The sequence below is a fragment of the Panthera onca genome, chromosome A1, assembly GCF_046562875.1.
Source record: "Panthera onca isolate mPanOnc1 chromosome A1, mPanOnc1 haplotype 2, whole genome shotgun sequence".
Classification (NCBI taxonomy): Eukaryota; Metazoa; Chordata; class Mammalia; order Carnivora; family Felidae; genus Panthera; species Panthera onca.
In genome coordinates this window covers 102,284,937-102,308,906 of record NC_138339.1, presented here as the reverse complement: position 1 = coordinate 102,308,906, position 23,970 = coordinate 102,284,937, and the positions used below count along the sequence as shown (strand labels likewise).

Genomic DNA, 23,970 nt, shown 5'->3' with positions numbered 1-23,970 from the left:
CTATTCAGGGTCTTTTGTGGTTCCATACAAATTTTAGGATTGCTTGTTCTAGCTTCAAGAAGAATGCTGGTGTGATTTTGATTGGGATTGCTTTATTCGATACCAGGAATGATTTTCAAGTACTAATTGTGAATTTTTTGTATAGCTTATAGAATCCCATGTAGTCATTCATACTTCTATGTGGCCCGGTACCTTGGTTTTCACCATTATAGGTATACACTATACGTTTTAGTGCATTTGGACCTTCGCTTCTTGGAGAATCAGAAGAACAAGGAAGAAATCTTGCATAGAGATAATGATCTGCTCTTTGGCTTTTTCCAGCTGGCCAAAGCAAGGAAAAAAGTGAAGGATGTACCCGCCCTTCTGGCCAAATTTGATGAGATCTATGGGAAACTCCACATTAATGGCCAGGTCACCACTTGCACTTTGGATACTCTCCTCTGCCACACCCCTGGGGACAGAAAATCCCACATGGTACTATTAAATAAGAGGACAGTCAGCCATCGGACCTTCCAGCCTCTCAACCAGTCTCTGTGGGCTGAATAACCCTATGCTCAAGTCACTCATGGGTCTGAGCTGGAAGGGGCCTCCCAGTGAGTTAATGGCTTCCTAAGAAATCAGGCATTGTACTCCAGTGGATGCTATGTTAACAAACACTTGGTCTCCTTAAATTTCTGCGTTGATTTCGAACTATCATGCTGATCTGAGAAGTTAATGTTGTGCCACCGTGAAGATCTAAATCGAGTCCAGCAGAAAGCTCCGCTCCCTCAGAAAGGACACTTCCTCTGTATAAAGTTCTAAGGATCCTTGAAGGAACATGACTGTGGTCTCCAGTCCAACTGGCAGTACCAGCGTAGAACCAAGTAAGCACTAATGTGAAGGAAATTGCCATAAGTGGTCAACTCCAGTAAATTTTGGGGGGAGTACTTACTTGCAGACTATACTCTTGCTGAATTCAGGAGGTCTGGAACCCTATTTTGCTACTGTGAGCAATGGCTCAGGATGTTCTCACTGTTTCTGTCATCATCTGTCTGTGACCCTAAATAAGATGCTTGTGAATCTGCATATTGACTTGAAATTTTCATTTAAGTTTCATTAGGGTCACATTTTCTCAAAAATGAGAGAAATAAAAGATTCCTGAGAAGATATCTTGAAGTTATGTTTTGTTTTCTCAGTAGCACAAACTAACCCAGGACTTAGCTCTCAGAAGTGATAAGTTAACCAAAATTTAAATGGTTATTACTGTGGTCATAGGCAGGCCAATTGCTTTTCAAAATAAATGCCAGTAAAAACACATATGCTCTCTGTATTTTTTGTTTGTTTTTTAAATATTTGGTCCTACATTTCATCTTATTGATGATCTTCTCTTTTCTCTTGGAATGCTTTATTTTTTTGTAAAAGTAAATGTGTCCTGACAGCAGGTAAAGTTTCCTCATTCTGATCGGTCACACAGTAGTTTGAAACACAGCACCGATGAGTTGTGCCTTTTGTTTCTCAAGGCCCACGTGATGTTTGCACCTTTCACCCATCTTCCTAGAGTTCTGTACACTCTTTCTTCAGTGCTGCTTCAAAAAGCGAGGTTTGGGGATGCCTGGGTGGCTCAGTCGGTTAAGTGTCCGCCTTCAGCTCAGGTTATGATCTCACAGTTGGTGAGTTGGAGCCCTGCATCAGGCTCTGCTGACAACTCAGAGCCTGGAGCCTGCTTCAGATTCTGTGTCTCCTTCTCTCTCAAAATAAACAAACATTAAAAAATTTTTTTAAAAAGTAAGGTTTGCTTTTAGCTGATTGTTATTCAGAGGCAAGAAGTGTGCATAGAATCAGCAATTTTAGAGTAGGAGGAATCTTCTGAATCTCCTAATTTAACTCCCTCGTCTTTCAGGTGAAAGAAATGACTTGTCCAAATTGGTATAATTAGTTGCAGGTGGAGCTGAGATGAAAATCCCGATCCCTGGTCTGATACCCTTCCCACTAGAGCACGTCTCTTCAGAGTTCAAATACTAAAGGAGGGCTCCCACGACTCACAGTGTGGCGACTCACTGTGTGGCTATGGGCTCACTGCAGTTTCCTTGTTTGTTAAATGAGCTAATCATACCCACCTCCTAGGCCTGATGTGAGAGTGGAATGAGGTGATCAATGTAAAGCAAGCCGAACAGTGGCTGGCACCGAGCAAGTGCTGAGTGGACGTTAAGTATCGTCATTTCTGTCAGTAGCACTCAGAATGTGGGTACCTAGTTGAAGAATTATATAAACAAATGTGTTCTTCCTTCTGTAAAGAAAACCCGAAGAATTTCTTTTGCTTAAGCTTGGTGAGGCCTTACCCCTTTTAAAGAAAACTCTGGGCCTTCATAGAATCTTAATTGTATTTTTTATGCCTCCTGTTTGGATTTCTCTACCTTCAGTCTTAGGGAATAATAGGGCATGCTTCCTGTCCCCCAACTTACCTTTTATCTTGTCTGACTTTCACAAAGAGCACTAAAATGCCTTTTATGCCCTGTGTGAATAGCTAACAACCATTCATTACCAAAAAAAAAAAAAAAAAGCAGTAAATAGCAGCCATGACCTTCCTAAGCTCTGTTGCTCTGAACAGCTGGTGGCTATGGTGGCTCTGCTGACTGCAGAAACTGGGCGATTCGATCTGTTCCCAGAAGTGATGCTGAGAGGCAGCAGTACAGCATGAACTAATGAGCCTTATGTTTACCCCAAAATAATAGATGATTCTGAAGGCTAAAACCCCATCAAGGGGAAAGTTTGCTTAGTGGATCATGAGCATTTCATTCTTTAAAGTTTCATAATTTCCTTGAAAAATGATGTTTTCTTGAAATCGATAATTTGCCTAAAGCATGCACTTACTCTGTTAATGAGAATATTTGGACAGAACATCTTATTCCCCAACCCTGTTATGTGCCTTTGTAGATTGTTTCATTTATTATAAATGTCTCTTGCTTCAGAGTCCAGATGTCATCCTGGTGGATACAGCACAGTGTGAGGAGAGGAAAAGATCCCTCCTTCACTAGGTGTTATCAGATAGTGTTCTGGTTATGTCTTGCTGTGTCTCTAAGCCACTAGAATTTAGTGGCTTGAAACACCAATCATTTTCTCATTATCATTAGAATTGACTGGCTCAGGCAGGCTGCTCTTACTCTGGGTCTCAGGTGGTTATCAGTTGTTGGTGGCTGGGATTAGAGTCACCTCAAAGGTTTCTTCACTTAATATTTGTGGCAGTTGACGCTAGGTCCTCAGCTGAGGCTCCCTGACAGCATAGTGGCCGAGTACTAGGGAGTGTGCCAAGAGGACCAGGCAGAAGCTGTTGTCACCTTTTACCACCTGGTTTCAGAAGTCCTGTGGCAGCACTTCCACTCAAATCACAAGCTCATCCACATTCAAGGCGAGGGCACATTCATTCCAGCTTTCAGTGGTGGCAATGTCGAGGGAACACATGTTTTAAACTACCAGAGACTTTTTTTCCAGCAAGCTCTTTAAACTTCTTTCCCATTGCTGCTTGTCTAATTAAAGTTACCATCATTAATCCTGTGTCTTTCACCTATCTTCTCTACTATAGCCCACGAGGTTTCCAAAACAAATTTGTCCTTTTCAATTTAGAAACTGCTGAGGGCTCTTCACATCCCTCTGGATAAAGCTCTGTCTCTTCAACATGGTTTAGAAGGCCGTTCGTAATCTGGCCCCGGTTTGCCCAGCCAGCCCTATCCCTTGCTACTCCACACTCCTTCTTCCCTCCCACTCATTTTTCAGGCCATAACTTAGATATTTTTTCATCTGGAAAGGCTTTCTCTGTCTATCCACCTACCTCAAGTTCAGGTTAGGTGAACTGCTTCCGTGCCCCTGTGCCTCACTTAACAACACGTGTACCATGCTGCTGCCATTGTTCTCCATCCTTCACCACATTTAGGTTTCATGTCTATCTTGTTCTCTGCTGTTTGCCCAGAGCACGGTAGGGATCATATCAGAGGATGAGGACTCCTCAACTCACAAACTCATTTATGCTGTGTAATGATGTTGGTTGTCATCATATCCCCCGTGAACAGATTTTTCTCTCCAGTGACTTCCACTCAGTCCCAGACACTCCACATTTAGGCCTGACCCCAGGCTTTTGCTCAGCCTATTTTGTATCCTTTTCTCCTCCAACCTAAAATGCCCTCCCACTTTATCCATCCTTTTCTGCCTATTCAAGATCCACCTCACGTCACCTCTTCCATAAGATGTTCTCAAGATGGAGAGCCCTTATGGATTCTCCATTCACTCATTCACAAAGTCAATATTGAGCAGCTTACACTGGACAAGGCACTATGAAAGGCTCCTAAGATGCCACAGGAAGAACACATGATCTCCATTTCCCAAAGCAGAACATTTTTACCCTGCCATGTTGAACTTAAGGACCTTTTGGTCTAGTCATTTGTTCATTGCTCCTACAGACAGTACTCCTTACAGAGTGATCAAAATCTTCCCAAAGAATACTCAGTAGTGAAATAGACCAATCCTAAGCAATTCAGGCTGATATTTTTTTGACAGCAATCTAAGAAGTTAATACAAAATTGAACCAATTCCTAATGATTATTACTGAGAAATTATAATGGGGAGGTAAAGATTTATCTGCTATAATTTAGGTAGGCAGAATTGGAGGTTTCTCTATTTCTTTGCAAGCAAACAAATTTCTTTTCTTTTTTTTTTTTTTTTAACGTTTATTTGTTTCTGAGAGAGAGAGGCAGAGTGTGAGCAGGGGAGGTGCAGAGAGAGAGAGGGAGACACAGAATCCGAAGCAGGCTCCAGGCTCTGAGCTGTCAGCACAGAGCCCAGTGCAGGGCTCAAACTCAACAGACCACGAGATCAGACTGAGCCACCCAGGTGCCCCACAAGCAAACAAATTTCTTACGCACTCTGTACTCTCTGTTTAGAACCCCAGAGGAATTCATGGAAGACTTGATCTTGCTTAAAGGATATTTTGAGCTTTGATTTTTTTTTTCCTTTAGGTAAATGTTTGATCTTTCTGCATAGCTTCCTTTCACTCTTTTTCATAGACAAAATGACAGCTGGGTATAAGGCAGTGGTTCTCAGACTTCAGCAAGCATCAGAGATACCTGGAGAGTTTATTCAAACCCAGAATCCTGGGACCCATCTCAGAGTTTTTGATTCCACAGATCTGGAGCAGAGTCCGAGAATGTGTATTTCTAATAAATTTCTAATAAATTCTCTGTTGCTAGTCTGGGGACTGTAGTTTAAACCACTATTTTTTTTAGGAAGCTTATGTTTTCTTATGTGCAGGGGAGACTTGGGCTTCAGTTACCATCTCCGTTCTTCTGGTCTCTGCTGTGACAAGGAGGGAAGAGCAGGCAATGGGGCCTTGTCCCTGGACTCCTGAGCAAGTATCTGCTGAGGTGTGTATTGACTGCCATGTGCCTCCTGAGGACCCTTACTCTAATGTTGACCCACCTCCACCTCACACCCTCTCCACTGGAGTCAATGAATTAGGAATCCCAGGTCATTATGATTTAAGATCAATGAAAAATGTATTTAGTTTTTTCAAATTATACATACACACACAACTAGATACGTATACACATATGTATAAATATCCATGTAAACTAAGGCAGCATATGGCAGAATAACACAGAGCTTGACAACAGAAACCCAAGATTTAAATGTATTTAATAACATTTCTATCTACAAATTTGACATACATTATGCATTTAAAAATGTGCGGTGAGCCAAATCATTGTGAATTAACCCCCCAGTGGAAATATTTCAGAAAAGTAAAAGAGAGTTTTTAAAAGGAAATGGTTTGTACTGCATAAACAATGAATCGAGGAATTAAGTTGGCTTGAACAGCATTACCTCAAAAATATCTTGAGTGGGGCACGTGGGTGACTCGGTTGACCTTCCAACTTCGGCTCAGGTCATGATCTCACAGTTTGTGGGTTCGGGCCTGCATCCGGCGTTGGGCTGACTGCTCCAGGCCTGCTTCAGAGTCTGTCTCCTTTCTTGCTCTCTCTGCCCCTCCCCCACTTGCACGCACTCTGTTTCTTTCAAAAATAAATGAACGCTAAAAAAAAACCGCTTAAATATCTTGAGCAAAACTTGATATTGGTGTAATTCTGATTGAAATTTTTGTTGTTGTTAATGTGTCAAAACAAGGGGATTAAAAAATGCCCTCTGTTTTCATGAACTTGGCATTCTCCAAGAGGAACAGACATTAAGTGAGTAACCCTGCAGGTGACCACATTGTTACAGTTGGGGTAAGGCCAGGGTGATACTTACTTCACTCTGTAGAATAGATAATAAGTGGCATGCGTTGTGAAAATACGTGCACATACACAGTAAGAGAGGACCTTTTCTGGTCTTTCATAGCACCAATTGTGTTGTTCATTTTGACATGTAAAGTGCATTACCTTGTGCTGTTAGAGAAATTTTTCCAAGTACAGTACATCTAGTGTCTCCTGAAGGACAAACTATCCTACCTGTGTTTTATGACCCCAAAGTGCCTGTGTAGCATATTCCTATACTATGATACTATAATGTGGCCTTTATATTTTTTGAAAGGGTGAATTAATTGGCATGTTTTAGTTAATGTGTATGGCCTCCCATGCTATGCTTTGAGTATTTCACAACTTTCTCATAAACTGGTTGCTCTTTCTTAGTTTTACATAAGACAGCCGAGACCTAGAGAAGTAGAATGCCCAAGAAGGGGGTGTAGGTGACTAGTGTGCATTAACACACTGACCAGAGCCCTTTATCTTCGTTTCACTGCATGGGGTTTTCCCTCCAGTATTTCCAGGCTCTCAGCTAATCTGAGACAGAAGTGATTTGGGGAGAAAAGGGAATAGGGGGAGGGTACAAGAGTTTTACTCGAGTTTTCCCAGCTGCTAACGGAAGAGTTCAGAACCTTGCTGAACTGCACATTCTACCCACTTACGTACCTTACTGAGTTGATCTTCTGGGACTGTGACCTCCACGAGCCTCAGGGGCATATTTACCACAGTGATTAAAGGTGGGGTCTGGAGGGGCGCCTGGGTGGCTCAGTCGGTTGAGCGTCCGACTTCAGCTCAGGTCACGATCTCGCGGTCCGTGAGTTCGAGCCCCGCGTCGGGCTCTGGGCTGATGGCTCAGAGCCTGGAGCCTGCTTCTGATTCTGTGTCTCCCTCTCTCTCTGCCCCTCCCCCGTTCATGCTCTGTCTCTCTCTGTCCCAAAAATAAATAAACGTTAAAAAAAAAAAAAGGTGGGGTCTGGAAAAGAAGGCCCAGCAGAAAGAAAAGAACCCCACATTTGGCTGCTAATCAGTGCCCGACAGCTGAAATACTCCAAAGCCGGGTGTCTGGGATAGAAGACCTCATTTGATTAGGCTCTGAGAGGAAAATGCACCAGCAGCTCCTGAGCCCACCTGGAAGACATCGAGGAATCGTGGTCTGTCACCTGCAGGCCTGCCTGGGAAATGCATTGCCTGATTAGTGATGTTCACATCCTTCATCTTTGCTGATTCCTTTTTCCTATCCCAAGTCAGGCCAACCTCCTCACCCAGAAGAGCCCAGCAGCACCACGTCACACATTCCACAGATCTCCCTTGTTGCCAGTCAGCAAGATCATCCCGTCCAATTACAAGTGACATCACAAAGGAAGACAGAACCTCCACAAAGTGACTGCCCTACAACTTGAATTGATTTTAAATCCACGAATCCAAGGGACATGCCTGGCAGCTCAGCAGCAGAGCCTCCTGATGGACCCCATTGCACTCCGGTGGGGCACATTATATAACCATTAAGGTTCAAGGGGATTAAGGAGGCCTTCCTTCACTTTCATGGCTGGGAATTACTGAATTAGTATCAGTTGAAAGAGTATGTTCTGATTGTAGCCAGTGCCATGATGGCTACGTGCACATCCACAGATAATTCAATAGGAATGCTGCTCACTGAGAAGCCAGGAGAGATCAAGCAACTCCACATGAGGCTTTGGGGCCATCGGGCTTATCATCCTCTTTAAAACTATGGAGAGCAGAGGAAATGTCATTTCCAATTTAGATTAGCAGAGCCATTTCTTTGACACATTGGTGCTGAAGTAACAGGGAATTTCACAACAACATGCTTTGTATGCTAGGGTTTATAACATTTAAAAAACCTGCTAACACATAATAAGACTTAATGATTGCGAGGCTGTACCAAGCACTTGGTAGACAGTATCTCATTTAACGTTCAGGAAAACCCCATTTCACCGATGAGGAAACAAGCTGAGAGAAGTTAAGTTCTTGACCATAGATGTAATATCAGGGAGTGGGCAAGCACAGGTGGTCTGATGCCAGAGCTCATGTTTTTATTTTTTTTTTTAATTTTTTTTTCAACGTTTTTTATTTATTTTTGGGACAGAGAGAGACAGAGCATGAACGGGGGAGGGGCAGAGAGAGAGGGAGACACAGAATCGGAAACAGGCTCCAGGCTCCAAGCCATCAGCCCAGAGCCTGACGCGGGGCTCGAACTCACGGACCGCGAGATCGTGACCTGGCTGAAGTCGGACGCTTAACCGACTGCGCCACCCAGGCGCCCCTTTTTTTTTTTTTTAATTTTTTTTTCAACGTTTTTTATTTATTTTTGGGACAGAGAGAGACAGTGAGCTCATGTTTTTAATTCTGTCTCTGTATTGTGTGTCCAAATGGTGGCTGTGTGTATATGTGTGCATGCACATGCTCATATGTGCACTTTTCAGCAGAACCTCGAAGGGGCCACTGAGTGAAAAAGGTTAAAATATACATGCATACACACATACATACATATATATGCATGTGCTATATACACATAGACACACATATATACTTAATGTTTGTGTAAGGTGTAATCCCTCCCCAGCTTCATGCTTTGCTCTTACCACTCATATACAGCTGAACAACTTAAGTAGACAGCAGAGGGCGCCCATAGTCACTATTTTTAAAAGGTGTTCGTTTTTGAAGGCATCTTTCATTTCTGGAATTCAGGGAGAACAGAGGTCCACGTTGCAGGCTAGAAGGCAAAGGTAGCTGTAGATAGACTTCAGGGAGGAAACAGAATATTCCCTTCACTCATATTGAGAATTCTCGTGTTGAAAGGGTGTTTTTAGAAGAGAGAAAACAGGATGATCCTCTGTAGATAGCATTCTGATGCAAGTGTATGTGGGCATACGCTAGATGTTTCATGAAAAAACATCTTCAGCTCCTTATGAAAGAAAAAGAATGAGCCTTTGTCTCACTTGGGAAGGGGTTTCCTCCTAAATTAAGAGGAAAAAATCCAGAATGAATGGTTTGCTATTTACTAAAATCATATTGGTATGGGAAAGAAGTAAAAAGGAATTAGGGGTGGCTCAGTCGGTTAAGCGTCTGACTTTGGCTCAGGTCATGATCTCACAGTTTGTGGGTTCGAGCCCCATGTTGGGCTCTGTGCTGACAGCTCAGAGCCTAGAGCCTGCTTCACATTCTGGGTCCCCTTCTCTCTGCCCCTCCCCAACTTGTGCTCTGTGTCTCTATGTCTCTCAAAAAATAAATGTTAAAAAAAAATAACCAAACAAGAAATTAGGCTCTTAATTATTTGTTCTGTCTTTTCTCCCTACTCAAATCCATCAAACAGCAACCTGTCTCTTCCTGCCATCATCACTGAGTTACTTGGAGCTTTCTCCTTTAAAGTAAGGGGGATCTCAGTATTCTGGTGTATTCATCCCTGTCCATTTCTAAGAGTAGGTCGAAGATCAACTTTTCATTATCACACATCTTTAATATACTTTGGGATTTCACAGAGTACTAATTATTACCATGAGCTGGGGTCGGGATTCTGGTGAAAGATGTCCTGACAAACACCCGAGACCCAGGAAGAGGCGAGCGGTGGGTGCTCTTGCTGAAGATGACTTTTGCTCATAAGTCTTCAGTAGATTACTTCTGGGAACGGCCAGAAGTACCTGGAAGAGATTCTGTGCCACTGGTGAAATTAAAGAGAGAAAGTGTTAAGTAGTCTAAATGTGGCCTACTGAGTTGGTATGGCTTGGGTGTAACAGTTCAGGGATAAAGGTACCGAAAAGAAGACCCAGGAGAAAATCCTATAGTACATGCTATTCCGCACATATAGTCTTTGATTTTTCTCACTTATGAAATGAAAAACTCACCGTCCACCTGGTTGATGGGCATTTGGTCACACTCCTCTAGGAGTCTGGAATGCAGTGGCCAAAACTAAATCTGTCTTTACATGCTGTGTTAGCAGGCTTTTATCCCATTAGATGTTGGATGTAGAGAGAGGGCCATATGAAGGTAACATTCCACTACACTGCACAGAGTGGAGGTGATCTCACTATGACATAATGCGTATATTGCAAGTAAAGAATCAGTGTCATGAAGCTCACTCAGTCAGTCAGGATCTGTTTTGACAAGGTCGAGAGCTAAGCAGTTAACCAGTGAACCAACTTGTATGAATGGCAACTCTGGACGTCTGTATCCCTGGGCTCCCACAACCTTTGTTATCCCCTTAGAGTCAAAATCCGAATCTCAGTGGGCCATGGTTCTGGAACAAAAGTGTAAATCTATTATTCATGTGGATCGTTCAGGTTCATTTTTAAAATCTTTTCCTCCTCCATACCATCTCAATTCCACATTTCACTTTGCATTTGTAGACATGGCTTATAAGTTATTGATTATGTCACTCTGTTGGAATCTCCTCAGGTGCAAAACACCTGGATACATAGGGGGAAACAAAGATAACCAGCACACCATTGGTACTAGCAAATCTCCTGACTTCATTTTGCAGATTCTGAGACAAATAGCTGATGGGAGTCCCATGTCGTTGAGTTAAAGTTTTGGCAGGTAAACCGGGCTGGAGTAGGTTGGGTGTGATTGTGCCTTCTACTCACATTTCAATGGGCTAATGTCTTAAAATTTTTTTCCTCCTGAATTCTACTTCCTCTTTCTTCTTTCTCTGTTCTTCTGTTTTGTGTCTTCCCCATCATTTTATTAATGCGTTCTCCTTTGGAAAAAAAAAAGTATTTTAGATCCCTTTTTCTGGGGCTCTTCGGTGACGGAATTTAGCTTCCTGTGCCCTCACTGTTTCACTCACTGACTCAGAGTGGAGGCTGCTTTACTGGAACTTAAGAGAAACCTCAGTTTGTTTTCAGTCCTGTTTTCTCCCTAGCATAAAGCTCTAATTTTAAGGGAAGAAGTCTGAATAGGCCATATTGATAGAAGCAAGCAACAAGCCTAAACCCCATCTTCCTCACTAGCGCCTCTGGGGCTATATTCTGTAGAAAGGCAACAAAACCATTTGGAGCTGCCCATTTGCTCCCCAAATATAACTCCCATACCCAGGGTCTTATGTAGCCTTCCAAATGAGTTAAGTCCCTCAAAGTAGGGCTTGGGCAAGATTAACCTGCTAAAACTGTCTTTTACTGCAACCTAGGGTACATTTCCACTTTCCCAGTTCGTTCAACAGAGAATATTTAGCAACTGTCCATTTTGCCCGGAAAACAGAGAGGACAGATTAGAAATAACAATGTGTGTGCCAGTTTAACATCTCCAGACCTAATATTAAGATACCTACTAATGGGGCGCCTGGGTGGCGCAGTCGGTTAAGTGTCCGACTTCAGCCAGGTCACGATCTCGCGGTCCGTGAGTTCGAGCCCCGCGTCAGGCTCTGGGCCGATGGCTCGGAGCCTGGGGCCTGTTTCCGATTCTGTGTCTCCCTCTCTCTCTCTGCCCCTCCCCCGTTCATGCTCTGTCTCTCTCTGTCCCAAAAATAAATAAAAAACGCTGGGGAAAAAAAAAAAAAAGATACCTACTAACAACTCTGCAGTTCAGATCCAGGTTTAAAGTCCAATTTTGGGACTACATTTCCCATCCTCTGTTATAGCTTGGAAGATGCTTATTAGCACAAAATTAATATTATTTCATCACTTCCATCTTTATTGTTTTAAGCCAAGATCAAATTTCATTTGGCCGTGGCAACTAGGAGAGGAATATTTATTTTGGAGTTGATCCCCATTTGCTCATTCTTAGACATTGATAAATGAATAGAAGATGCTTAATCAGACCTGTGGGTAAAAAGTCAAAGACTGTATGCATGTGAGATTAGGGAAAATTGTACACCTAATGAAGACAACAATGGGAAAAGAATGAACCACGATGCTCATTATGACTCAGTTGACAACACTTTTAGGTAAAGTCCACACTGTTTGGAAAGCACATTTTCATCCGTGGTGTCAAAACCTCCAAAAGCACATAGAAAAGTAAAAGATGCTGGCCCATGATGAGTTTGTCTAGGGTTATTTTGGAAGCCCCTGTAGTATTTAATGATAATGAAAATGTATTTTGTTTCTCCATCTTGTCTCTCAGACTCTCTGTCCAAAACAGTATGTCAAAAGGAAGGAAAAGCAACTAACAAATAGCCCATGACTGGATTTGTTCCAGTCAGATCCAATAAAACAGCCACATCAAGTTGCTAAAGAAATTTACCCACTGACAATGACCACAGCACAGCAGCATTTGTATCATATTCCCCATAGGTACTAAGCTGTTGTGGCTCAGGTTTTGAGAAATTTAACCTGCATGCAAATGTGTGACAGGGCTTTCCTGGCAACCTGTAGTTCAACAAAGAACAGGAAGTGAAACCATCATTGTCACCACAAGGTTTCTTTTACACAAGTTTCCATAACTTAGATAGGTACCTTGCTGCTTACTCTCTGTCCTATTTCATCTATACTGCTCTACATTATCTCAAAATGAAGACAAGGAAGTACTTGTCTGAGAGGTGAAAGGTCTCAGGAATTGGATGTGACCCCTGGGGAAAAGGAACGGGCACCTCTAAGATTCAGCACCCTCCTGTTTGCCTCAAAACACTGAGATGGGGCCCCAGAAATCATTGCTTTAATTTGCGTATGAAAGATGTCAAAGTTCTAGAAAGTCTCAAGAATACTATTTGATACCATTTGATTTGGGGTTTCTTAGGCAACTTCAGCAGCACATAAGACTAAGGACCATGATGTACAGCTGTCCGAATTGTATCCCAACAATCCCAAGGACGCTTGTCAGAGGGACTAAGTGGAGACTAAAACCCAAGGCTGGATTTTCCTTTTCCTAATTGACCCAAATCCACGGAATGGACAAGTAGGGGATGTCAAAAGTCACCCTGACCCCTTCTTATTGGTTATTACCTCTCTCAAAACTTCCACAGGCTTCTCATCACACTGAGAATCAACTCCAGGGCCACATGGTAACCCAGTCTGGTCCCTTTGACCTCTGCGACCTCAACTCTTACCTTCCTTGCTTGTATCTTTCCTGTTGCACTGGCCTTCTTACTGTCCCAGAAGACCCCCAGCACATTCCTGCTTCAGGGCCTTTGCACTGGCTCTTCCTCTGGCCTGCTCCCTCACTTCATTCAGATGTCTGTCAAATGTCATCTCCTCAGAGAGGCCTTCCCTGACCAACTGCTTTAAATTCCACCTTCTCTTCTTGCTATTCCTTATTCTGCTTTTTTTTTTTACTACTTGAATTTTATATTTAGTTATTTATTATTTGATTTCTCTCTAAAACTGAAAAACTACAGTATGAGGGCTAAATCATAACAGTCCTTTTTATTTACAAAAATGCTGCCTATTTTTGTAAATAAAGTTTTATTAGTATACAGCTGCTCGTGTTCATTTACATGTTGTGTTTGGTTGTTTTATTTAGAGTTAAGTAGTTGCAATAGAGACTGCATAGTCCATGAAGCCAAAAATATTTATTATCTGGCTCTTTACAGAAAAAGCTTGCCAACCGCTGCTCTAGAATGTAAGCCCTATGAGGACAGGGGATTTAATGCCTTTTGCTAACTCCTATATCTCCAACACTCATATTACGTGGCACTTAGTATTTGATAAATATTTATTAAATGGTTGAGCATCTGGATGAATGAGTATCCAAATATATCTAAAAAATTATTTTCTTGATTCAGTAATTACTGAGCACCAACTTGTGCCAGGGATTGGACTCTTTGCAGAAGATAGCACAGTGACAAGAAACCAATAAATTAAATTGTGCTATGAAGAATGTCATGTTCTTCATGACAGTTGTTTTGGGAGCCATAAAGAAAGATACCTGACCAAGGCATCAAAAGATAGTGATCCCTAGGGATGAGTTCTCCAAGCTAAGAGAATTGTGAAGGCATTTCAGGCAGAGGATAGGACATGTATTGGTACAGAGATAGGCAACCACAGTTGTCTAGGGGATCCACAATTTGTGTGGTAAATGAGAGTTGTTTGAAGGAGGTTTGAACAATTTCTTTATAGGTTTGAATAATCACTCTCTTCGTCTTTCTGACTCTTGTTTCCTTGGTTGCTATTTAAAAATTGGAGAAAAGTGGGGCGCCTGGGTGGCGCAGTCGGTTAAGCCTCCGACTTCAGCCAGGTCACGATTTCGCGGTCCGTGAGGTCCGTGAGTTCGAGCCCCGCGTCAGGCTCTGGGCCGATGGCTCGGAGCCTGGAGCCTGTTTCCGATTCTGTGTCTCCCTCTCTCTCTGCCCCTCCCCCGTTCATGCTCTGTCTCTCTCTGTCCCAAAAATAAATAAAAAACGTTGAAAAATAAATATCCTTTAAAAATTGGAGAAAAGTAATTACTGCCTTCAAAAAGCCTACTATTCTCCTGCTGATGTTTTTGGCCCAACCCAAAACACATTAAGTGTATTTTTTAAAGAGATGTCTGGGATACATTATACCAAGATTTCTCAACCTTGGCACTAATGACGTTTGGACCAATACTTTTTGTTTTGGAGGCATCCTGTGCATTGTAGGAAGTTTAATAGCATCCCTGACCCCTACACCCTAGATGCCAGTAGCACTCCTGCAGTGTGACAATCAAACTGTCTGCAGATATCACTAAATGTCCTGTGGGGGGGCAATATCCCTCTTTTGGTTACTACTGCATTAGATGGTGCCAGTAACCTACACTGGGAAACCTGGGTCTCTGGAATAAAAACTGCCTATTCTTTTTTATCTCCAGATGATCATCCAACATGAGTATGACAAGTAGCTATAGAATCCGAGAAGTAAATATTAATTACTTCTTTACTTCGTTACCCAAGTGCCATTTCTTCTAGGGGCTCCTGGGGCCTGCGCCATACTGAAATGTGCCAAGTTAACTGTGCCTTAGGACAATAGAACCCTACTCAGCAATCAGCAATAAGAAGGAATATGCTTCTGATACGTGCAGCAATGTGGATGAGCCTCAAAGACATGATGCTGAGGGAAAGAAGACAGTCTCAAAAGGTTACATACTGCCTGACTTAATTTGTGTGTCTTTCTGGAAAAGGCAAAACTATAGTGAGCACAAATTAGTGGTTACAAGGGCTTAGAGTAGGGAGACTGTGTGACCACAAGGGGAGAGCATGAGAGCTTTGAGGGTGACAGAACTTATGTATCCTGATTGTGGTAGTTGTTACATGAATCCATACAGGCATTAAAACTCATAAAACTGCACATCAAAGAATTTAATTTAACTGTATGTTAATTAAAAAAACATAAGAATTGTTGCTGAAGAATATGATGGGCTTTTAATACTTAGCACATCTATTCTTCTAACCACAGTGAAGTATTGTGCCAGGCACAACACCTTGACCACTGGTAATTGGAGTGTTCAAGGGAGAGGGGCAAGTAGATATTCTGGAACCAAATGAAGAGTTTCAGCTTCCTTGCTTCGATTCCTCTTTCACTTTCCATAGAACAAGGTGATCTTCACTTCCCAATCCAGAGTTGCCAAACTTCACCCCAGAATTGCTTGAGCCTCCTTGGGCAGAAGAGAGAAAGTATTTTCAAAACATGATGTATATTGGAGCAGGCTTACCACCATCCTTTGGGGTGTATACAACGTCACAACATTGTATCAATCTGACACTGTTGTGTAGTGATAAGAGAGTGCCTAAAAGTGTGGGGCTAGCTTTCCAGGGCCCAGGGTGAGAAAAGGAGCAGAGAGCATAATGAAACGAAGGGACTTGATTTTAAAAGAGATCAGTATCCTATTTTATTATTCATAGGAATAATGTTACCAGATTCATGCATATATGAAATAATTGTTATTTCTGAGGAATTTTGTACTCCCCTTCAATATCTAGTCTGTTCATCTATGATGACAATGGGGCCCAGGGTATATATGGGAAAGTGACCATGACCTTTATCTGGAATACTACCCCATTAGCATCCAGTTCAGGGTAAGGATAGTCAGCATCCTTCTGTGGTCGACATATGTGTGAAAAGGACTGTTCACAGGAAAACATTGCTCATCTGCTTATGCAATAATAATAGTAAACCACAGGATTATCACATCAGAAATGAATGTCCTTGACTTCTCAGAGAATGAAATGTATTGCAACAGTGAACATCAGAACATGTCATCTACCTGGTACTCATCCTGAAAGCTACACAAAGCACGAATGATGTCACAGTCACAAACATTACACTTCTTTCTCTCTGTCCATCATCATCCAACAGTTACAGCAACATGACTTTGGATGGACAATTGAAGTGTCTCTAAAGTGTTTCAGAGGTTGCCTATTACATCAAGCATCCTCAGGAGCTATTATTTTCCCCCTTGGCTAAATTTAAACTGTGAAAATGAAGTCAAAATGACGGCCTCTCCATGTTTGTATGGTGGGCATAGGACAGGGTGGCAGTGGTAAGAAATATGTTACAGAAGAACTAGCTCAGTTCTAGATGACTAGATGACTTCAGTCTTCTTGAAAGCAGAGCTTTGAACTTTTTAAATTTTTTCATCTTTTAACTTATTCAATTGTCATTACTACTCTCTCTCGCATGATGTAGGGAAAGACTACTTTATGCCCATTTAACAAAAACTAGAGCCAAGACATATGTACTTGAAGAATTTCCCAGAGGTCACATAGGGGGTTAGTGGAAAAACAAGGTGTGAAACCTGTGTCCTGATTCTGGAACCCCATGACTCCATTCGCGAGACCATATTATCAGGTGTCATCCAGCTTCACCAAACATACACCAAAACTAGGAGTTGAAGATGGTTACCCTATGTAGGAATCAGTGGAAGTCCCACTCCTATTCTCAGGCCTATAGGTAGTAACGCATCCATGGTTGAGAAAGTGCCCGATCCCTTTTAAGATGTCTTTCAAGCATCAAGCCTACAAGAAGGGTATTCCTACCCACAAAATAGTGATTACTTTCTTGGTTGAGCCCCACCATACCTTAAATACTTTGTGTATGTACTATCTTTGTGCATGTAACTCTTTAAAAAAAATTTTTTTAAGCTTATTTATTTTGAGACAGATCAAGTGGGGGAGGGGCAGAGAGGGAGAGAAAATCCCAAGCAGGCTCTGCACTGTCAGCACAGAGCCCAATGTGGGGCTGGAACTCACAAACCGTGAGATCATGACCTGAGCCAAAACCAAGAGTTGGACGCTCACCCTACTGAGCCACCCAGGCACCCCACATGTAACTCTTTCACATGCCTCAGGGCCTGGTCTTGCTATTCTTGGATTCCTAGATCCTAATAGTCTGTTTCATAGTAGGCACTCAGTGCTTGTGTGATGAAAGAAAAGCGTGGCATGAACTTTTTTCTTTAGAAGTGCAAATCAAGGGCAAAGTGGGCATGGAAAATCCTTGCAAAAGTCATTTACCCTCTCAAAGCCTCATCTGTAAAGTTTCCTCATCTGTAAAGTACGGATGATAAGGAATAACCCTTCAGGGTTATTGTATGTAAAATGCTTGGGAAGGTGCCTGTCTCACGGTAAATTCTCAGTAGAGTAGCTCAAGATGGCTCTCAGTGACTTTCACCTCCTCGTATCCACAGTTCTTTTTCACACTGAATAGGGCAAACTATGTGACCAATAGGACATCGGAGCATTGACAGAGTGGCTTATGAGACTAGGTCATAAAAATCATTGAGGCTTCCACTTTGTTCTCTCTGGATCATCTGCTCTGGTGGAGAGGAAGACACCATATCATGAAGATACTTCAAGCAGCCCTATCGAGAAGCCCATGTGGTGAAGAACTAGACTTCCTACCAACAGCCAGCATCAAGTCACCATTCATACAAGTGTGCCATCTTGTACTCTGATCCTCCAGCCCCAGTCGGTCCTTCAGATGATGCAACGCTGTCCAACATCTTGACTACAACCTCAAGAGAGACTTAGAGCCAGAAACCCCTGGTTAAGCATGTCCTGGATTCCTGACCCACAGAAATTGTCTGAAATAAATTCTTATTGTTGTGGGTTTTTAAAATTTTTTTTAAATGTTTATTTATTTTTGAGAGAGAGAGAGAAAAACAGAACACAAGCAGGGGAGGGACAGAGAGAGAGGGAGACTCAGAATCTGAAGGAGGCTCTAGGCTCTGAGCTATCAGCCCAGAGCCTGATGCAGGGCTTGAACTCACGAGCTCTGAGATCATGACCTGAGCTGAAGTTGGATACTTAACCAACTGAGCTACCCAGGCACCCCATCTTGGGGTAATTTGTTACAGAGCAATAAGTAAACAATACACTGTCATTATATGGTTGTGTGAGTATCAGTAAAGAGATATGTCCCACATGGTCAATCCTGGTTCTTGACCAACCTCAGTTCACAAGAGCTAATGGATAAGGAAGTCTGGTTTTAACCAAATTAGGACTTGTCCTTCCCTCCAACTGAAGAGGTAACTAAGATAGACATTCTCAGCAACCAACTTGAGGAAAGTGAGAAGGTCCCCCTGGTGCTATTTGCCACATTAGACAAATGTTGACTATCACTGCCTAATGTTATTTAATCATGTCAGGCCTATAGGTCAAGTCTCTAAATACAGTTCTGACCCCAAGAGCTAATCTTGGACTCTCTTTTTTCTCCCTGACCCCCTGCAGCTAGCATACCACCCAGACCAGTCCCTTACTTGTGTTCACTTTCCCAAGTCTTTTATACCACAAAACTTGGATGAAAATGGCGATGACCTTAAAGGAGACAACGTTTCACTGAACATTGAGAAACCCTCATTTTTTGGGGGGTACACAGGCCTTGGTGATATTTAAAGCTTGAATTATGGGCAGGAAGGTATTTGGCTTTGATTTTTCACATGGTTGTGTTACTGTAACTCAACCTAAGTCCCTCCCTTCCCCAGTGATCGCTGGTATCTCAGAGGATTTGTCAGTTCTGTTAGACTGTTTCATTTTTCAATGAATGCTTTCATTCTTTCCTGCCATCTCCAATTCTTCTGTAGTCCCTGCTCTGCTCAGTTTCTCTCAAAACTAGAGGGTTTGTACCCTAGCCCCCACCCCAAGCAAATACAACTTTTCCAGATAAGTGAATAGTCTGACCCTTAGGTGACCACCGACATTGAAGGCCCCTTGAGGCAGCCTCTATGTAGGAATTTACTTGGTCCCTGGGCAGGAAGATACAACTCTCTGTTGTACTCAAAAGCATTCCTTGACTATGAAAAATGCATGTCTCAAGATGGGGAATATGAGCCCTCCTTCACATCAGAGAGTCCTTTGCCTACTTGGAATCCCTCTTCCTGCTGAGAGGATGGCACAGACACAGTCTACTCTCATTGTTCAAGAATCCCACAATTCCCTTTGTTTTCTAGAGAGCTTAAATCAACAGATCTACCATGGCTAGTCTTCCCTGGATCCTGGAATTCCTACAGACAGAAACCGTATAGATATGACCATCACAACTACCCTGGATTAGGACTAAATATCAACAAAACTGTGCACAAAGCTTGCCTGGACCAACTCCATTATGTTGAAAAGATCCTATTTTTCACTATTCCTACCTAAAACTCTTTTAACCCTTATATCCACCCAATGTATCTGTGACGGGATCAAGAGGAAGACATGGTGATTCTAGCCACCAGATTAAGCAATTAGTTTAAGGTTCACCCAGCACCTGGCCTTCTCCCATGTCTGACAGCAAAGCCCCATGACTTGATGGCTAGGACCTGCTTCCACATCCAGAGAGTTCCCAGAAAAGGCAGCTTTTTAAGGAATCCATGGGTCTCATATTGTCTGAAACATCTAATGGCCTATGCTTTAAGCACTAGACAATACATGAGTTGACTTCAGCACTCATCAGAGAAACCACTGGGTAAAGATTGTATCCTTGAGGTTGTTAAATAGAATTCAGAATTTTAACAACTTAGCTCTGCTTCAATAATGACTGTTAACTATGAAAGGACAAATTTTCTCTGTACCTAAACTTAAGGAAAAAGTATTCAGTGTTGGCTCCTAGCATAGTGCGGTACACATTGAGGGAAACCAATTAAGGTTTTTGATTTGGTTTCATTAATATTTCATTAAGTGGGAGGAATCACCAGTTTAACTTTTGCACAGAGGACTTCTTCCTCTGTTTTGTCAAGGTTGTAAGTTTGTTTTAGGACTTGAGCTATTTCAAGGAAGAGAGGCTCCAAGTTTAGCCTTGGGTAAAAGGAAAAGGCAGGTCAACCTGTCACCATTTTTATCCACTGGGTTTCCACCTATATTATTATTACATGACCCCTTGGGATCTAGGGGTTAAACTCCATCTTCTTTAGTCTTCTCTGCAATAAAGCTTACAAACCAACTCACCTCCAAACGTGATACTTAATCTCTAGTGACAGAAAGACTTGTTTCAGTGCCAACATTATTTATGTTGTCTGGCATGCCCAAATTAAATAAATAGCCCTGATAGCTGCAAAATGCCAGGAAGAAAATAAAATTTACGGATTTTCACTCTTCCCAAGATAAATCCACGAGTAGCTTAGCCAGACTGCTGGCAACTTCTTGTAAGCAATTTCATGGTAATTTTACTATAGAAAAGAAAAAGGAGAAATAGAAGGTAAAGTCCTAGGAACTTCTCCTTTATCTCAGTCGTCCATCTCTTCTCACACTTGGAGTGACAGGAACAGAGAACAAGGATGGAAATGATATGAATGATACATATACAAAATCTCACTAGTGGTTAAGACTTTCAGGGGAAATTTAGACCACAGCCTCAGCTTCCCAGTGCTCACTACCCTTTGGAGTAGTTCTGTTTTTAAAAATAATAATAAAAAAATGCAACACTTGGAAGCTTCGAATTGGAAACATTATGAGAAATGAACAGCATTTCTCTCCATCAAAGGTGATGCTTTATAGGAGATCTCATTTCCCAGAGGACTGACAGTTCCAAGCTTGTGACTGTCACAGAGAAGACGAGGAGGTAGAGGACTTGAAAGGGGTCCCTGCTTGAGACGATGAAGCCAGCTGTGAGACATGCTCTAAGATTACAGGGACCCGCCAAAGCTATGTGTGCCTAAATCACCTCAAGTCTTTTCCTATTCCTATCCTTCTGACACCTGTCTCCAGACTAATCCTTGTAATCTAAACAGCTGCCTTGGTCACATCATGCTTCGTCTTTAGTAACTCCCCAAGGCCTCCAAAAATGTCAGTTACACCCTAGGCTGGCCTTTATATTGTGCAAGAATCTGACTGCCTCTGACATTTAATCTCCCTCTCTCTTCTGCAGGAATCTGCCACTCCTGTCAAGAGTCTCTGCCTCACTTCCTATTTGCCTGCCTCTGTACCTTTACCTGTGATGGTCTCTATTCTCTTCACCCGGTATAGCCTCCTCTTCCTACCCCGCTCCTCAACACTCAACTCCAAAGCCTGATACAGAGAGTGGGATTCGGAATTAGGTAGATCTGGGTCAAATTTTAGCCCCACTACCTGCTTGCTGTGTGTCATTGGGCAAGTGCCTTATCTTCTAGGAACCTCTGTTCCCTCAACCATAAAATGAGAATGTTCACATCAGGTTCATGATATATGCTCAGTAAAGCTTAATTCCTTTTTTCTGCATATCTACCCAACCCCACACACATTCCCAAGGTCCTAACTCCTATCAAATGGGTCACAAAATATGGTTTAAATATGACAATAAGACTTAGGTGCAGTAAAGTTATCAGCAAGGAATGGGCCAGGTCAGGAATGTAAAAATCACAAGACCCTCTCAGGACAAAACTCAGAGGCCAAGGCACATGGGTTCATTTCTGGCAATGACACACTGAAATTTCAGTTTCAAGGGAATGAACCCAATACCAGTACTTGGAAAAGAGCCAACCAGTCCACAGTTGGGAAATCACAGTATTGCCAGAACTCCCTGTTAGATAGTTGAAAAAATTCCTGAATAACACATTTTTCTAATACCTTAAAAATTGACAAAAGAGGCCAGTTGACAGATTCAGTTCCATGATACTGGAATCTTAAAAAGAAAACAAAAAGCAGAGACATTAGATGTGCTTATGATTCCTCAGCCCCTTTGAAAGAAATCGACCCATTAACAGACCCTAAATTGGCAGTCAGTGTCATGTGAGGGAACCCCTCTTTGTGCACATCTGATTGGTGCAGGGATGGGCACCTGACCGAGGGGCAGCCAATCCCATAGTCTGGAGGCTAACTATGACTTATGTTCCAGTGCAAAAATATGAGCTAAGCCAATCAGATTCCCTGTCTTTCAAGAATTGGAACTAGGAAACACAGAAGGAATGAGCCTGTAGCAACAAGAGCAGAACCCGTGAGGATGCCCTGAGGGAGAGTCAGGGACATGGTAAGCAAAAGCCATGAGAAAGCCAGAGTTAAAGCTCAGAAACATCTTATAAACAGGATCAGCCAATTTAGTAGAGTGAGGAGAACTGAACAGAAGCACAAGCAGAAGCGAGAAGCCATAAGAAAGGGATAGAGAGAGCAGTGGGTCACTGGAGTTGACCAGTTCTTCAGGCTGTCTCAGTCTTTGGAGCTGTCTCAGTTCCTACAGTAAAACCCCCATCTCAAGCTAGCTTACATGAGTATTCCTTATAAACAAAAGAACCAGCTTACACAGTAGGAAAGCAGTGAGATATTTTACTACTTGAAGAATATAAATGCACCTATTCTGAATACACACACTATTCCACAAGTCACAAAACCAATAAGACCATGAGGATTATTCATTTTCAATAAGACACAATAAGTGCAGGGTTAGACTACCTTACAGTACAGATTAATGTTTTCTCAGAGCACTGGCAGCAGGGAGTCTCTTATCGCTTCACTTCTGAAGGAAACCACCACAGTCTGACACTTTGAAAATGTTCCCACCTCTCTGAGGACTGGGACCATCCCTGGTGGGAACGCCAGGGTGACTTGGAAGAGAGAGCCGTCTTTGGCAATGAGAAAGCATGCCACCTGTGCCCTGTGATTAGTGACCCCGAGCAAGTCACTTCAACTCTCTGTCAGTTTCTTCCCTTGTGACATCTGATCGCTAAAGTGACTTCTGGAATTAATAACATATTAATCTTCTAGGTAGAATTCTTCCTCCAGTTTAGATAAGAAAGAGACAGCCTAGAAAAAAAAGAAAGACTCTGTCTAGGTGGCACACACGACCCCTCTGGGTCTCGCCCATAAAACAAGGGAAGTGGTTTGTGCCTTATCAAAAGGGCATTTTCATTCCAAATGCCCGGATTCTAAGATCTCCAAACATCCCAAATCTATGACTCCAATGACTCCTTACATTTCTATTTAAAATTCCTTACCTTGTTTTTCTTTCTTATCCCTGATGATCTGGAAAGCAGTCTGTGACACAATTCTTAGGAAAACTTACTATTTCAGGTTGTCCAGCTACAGGCTAAGTATAAAAATGTTGGGGGGAAATCTGGTGTTTTTCAGTCCAAAGCTAGTTGGAACAGACACATGAACTAATTTAGGTTCCTAGTGGCACAAATTCTCCCGGTTGCTGATGGAGAACTGTGAAGTTGAAATAGGAAGACAGACCATATTCAAAAGGCAAGATGTATCTCCTTCCCAGAAAACCATAAATCCATAAATAGAAAATGAAAGCATGGAGCCCAAAGCATTCCACATGGCCTTTTAAATTTTCTTCTTTAAAAGATTAAATTGGTGGAAATTAAGAATTTGGGGGTCCACAGATCAAGGAGGTACGGGTCAACAGAATAAGGTCAGGAAAAAATATAGGTAATTATAAAAGAAATTAAATGCCCTGCAGTTTTAGTAAAACCTGAA

The 23,970-nt window shown here is 42.2% G+C and overlaps 1 protein-coding gene and 1 long non-coding RNA gene across 12 annotated transcripts in view; one reads left to right on the top strand and one right to left on the bottom strand.

The window, feature by feature from the left end:
• Nucleotides 1-10,307, bottom strand: part of LOC132681289 (uncharacterized) — a 29,719-nt gene extending 19,412 nt beyond the window's left edge. The window contains exons 1-3 of one of the 2 annotated variants that reach the window (XR_009610982.3): nucleotides 10,124-10,307; nucleotides 9,776-9,939; nucleotides 6,930-7,435 (exon numbers count right to left, since the gene is read on the bottom strand). This is a non-coding gene — a long non-coding RNA (uncharacterized LOC132681289). The remainder of the gene's footprint in view (nucleotides 1-6,929; nucleotides 7,436-9,775; nucleotides 9,940-10,123) is intronic. The other variant, XR_013556506.1, reaches the window with a different exon arrangement.
• PTCD2 (pentatricopeptide repeat domain 2) overlaps nucleotides 1-23,970 on the top strand; it is a 115,420-nt gene that overhangs the window by 32,332 nt on the left and 59,118 nt on the right. For 3 of the 10 annotated variants that reach the window (XR_009610978.3, XR_009610977.3, XR_009610976.3), the window contains exon 10: nucleotides 10,674-10,814. The exons of 1 other annotated variant lie outside the window; for it this stretch is intronic. Coding sequence is in view for 4 of the 9 variants with exons in the window: in XM_060635576.3 (XP_060491559.1) it covers nucleotides 322-546 (225 nt within the window). In the remaining 5 variants the exon portion in view is untranslated. Of the gene's footprint in view, nucleotides 1-321; nucleotides 1,147-10,673; nucleotides 10,815-15,072; nucleotides 18,164-21,445; nucleotides 21,605-23,970 lie in introns of those variants that run through there. 6 more of the 10 variants (XM_060635576.3, XM_078449140.2, XM_060635581.3 and 3 more) reach the window with 4 other exon arrangements.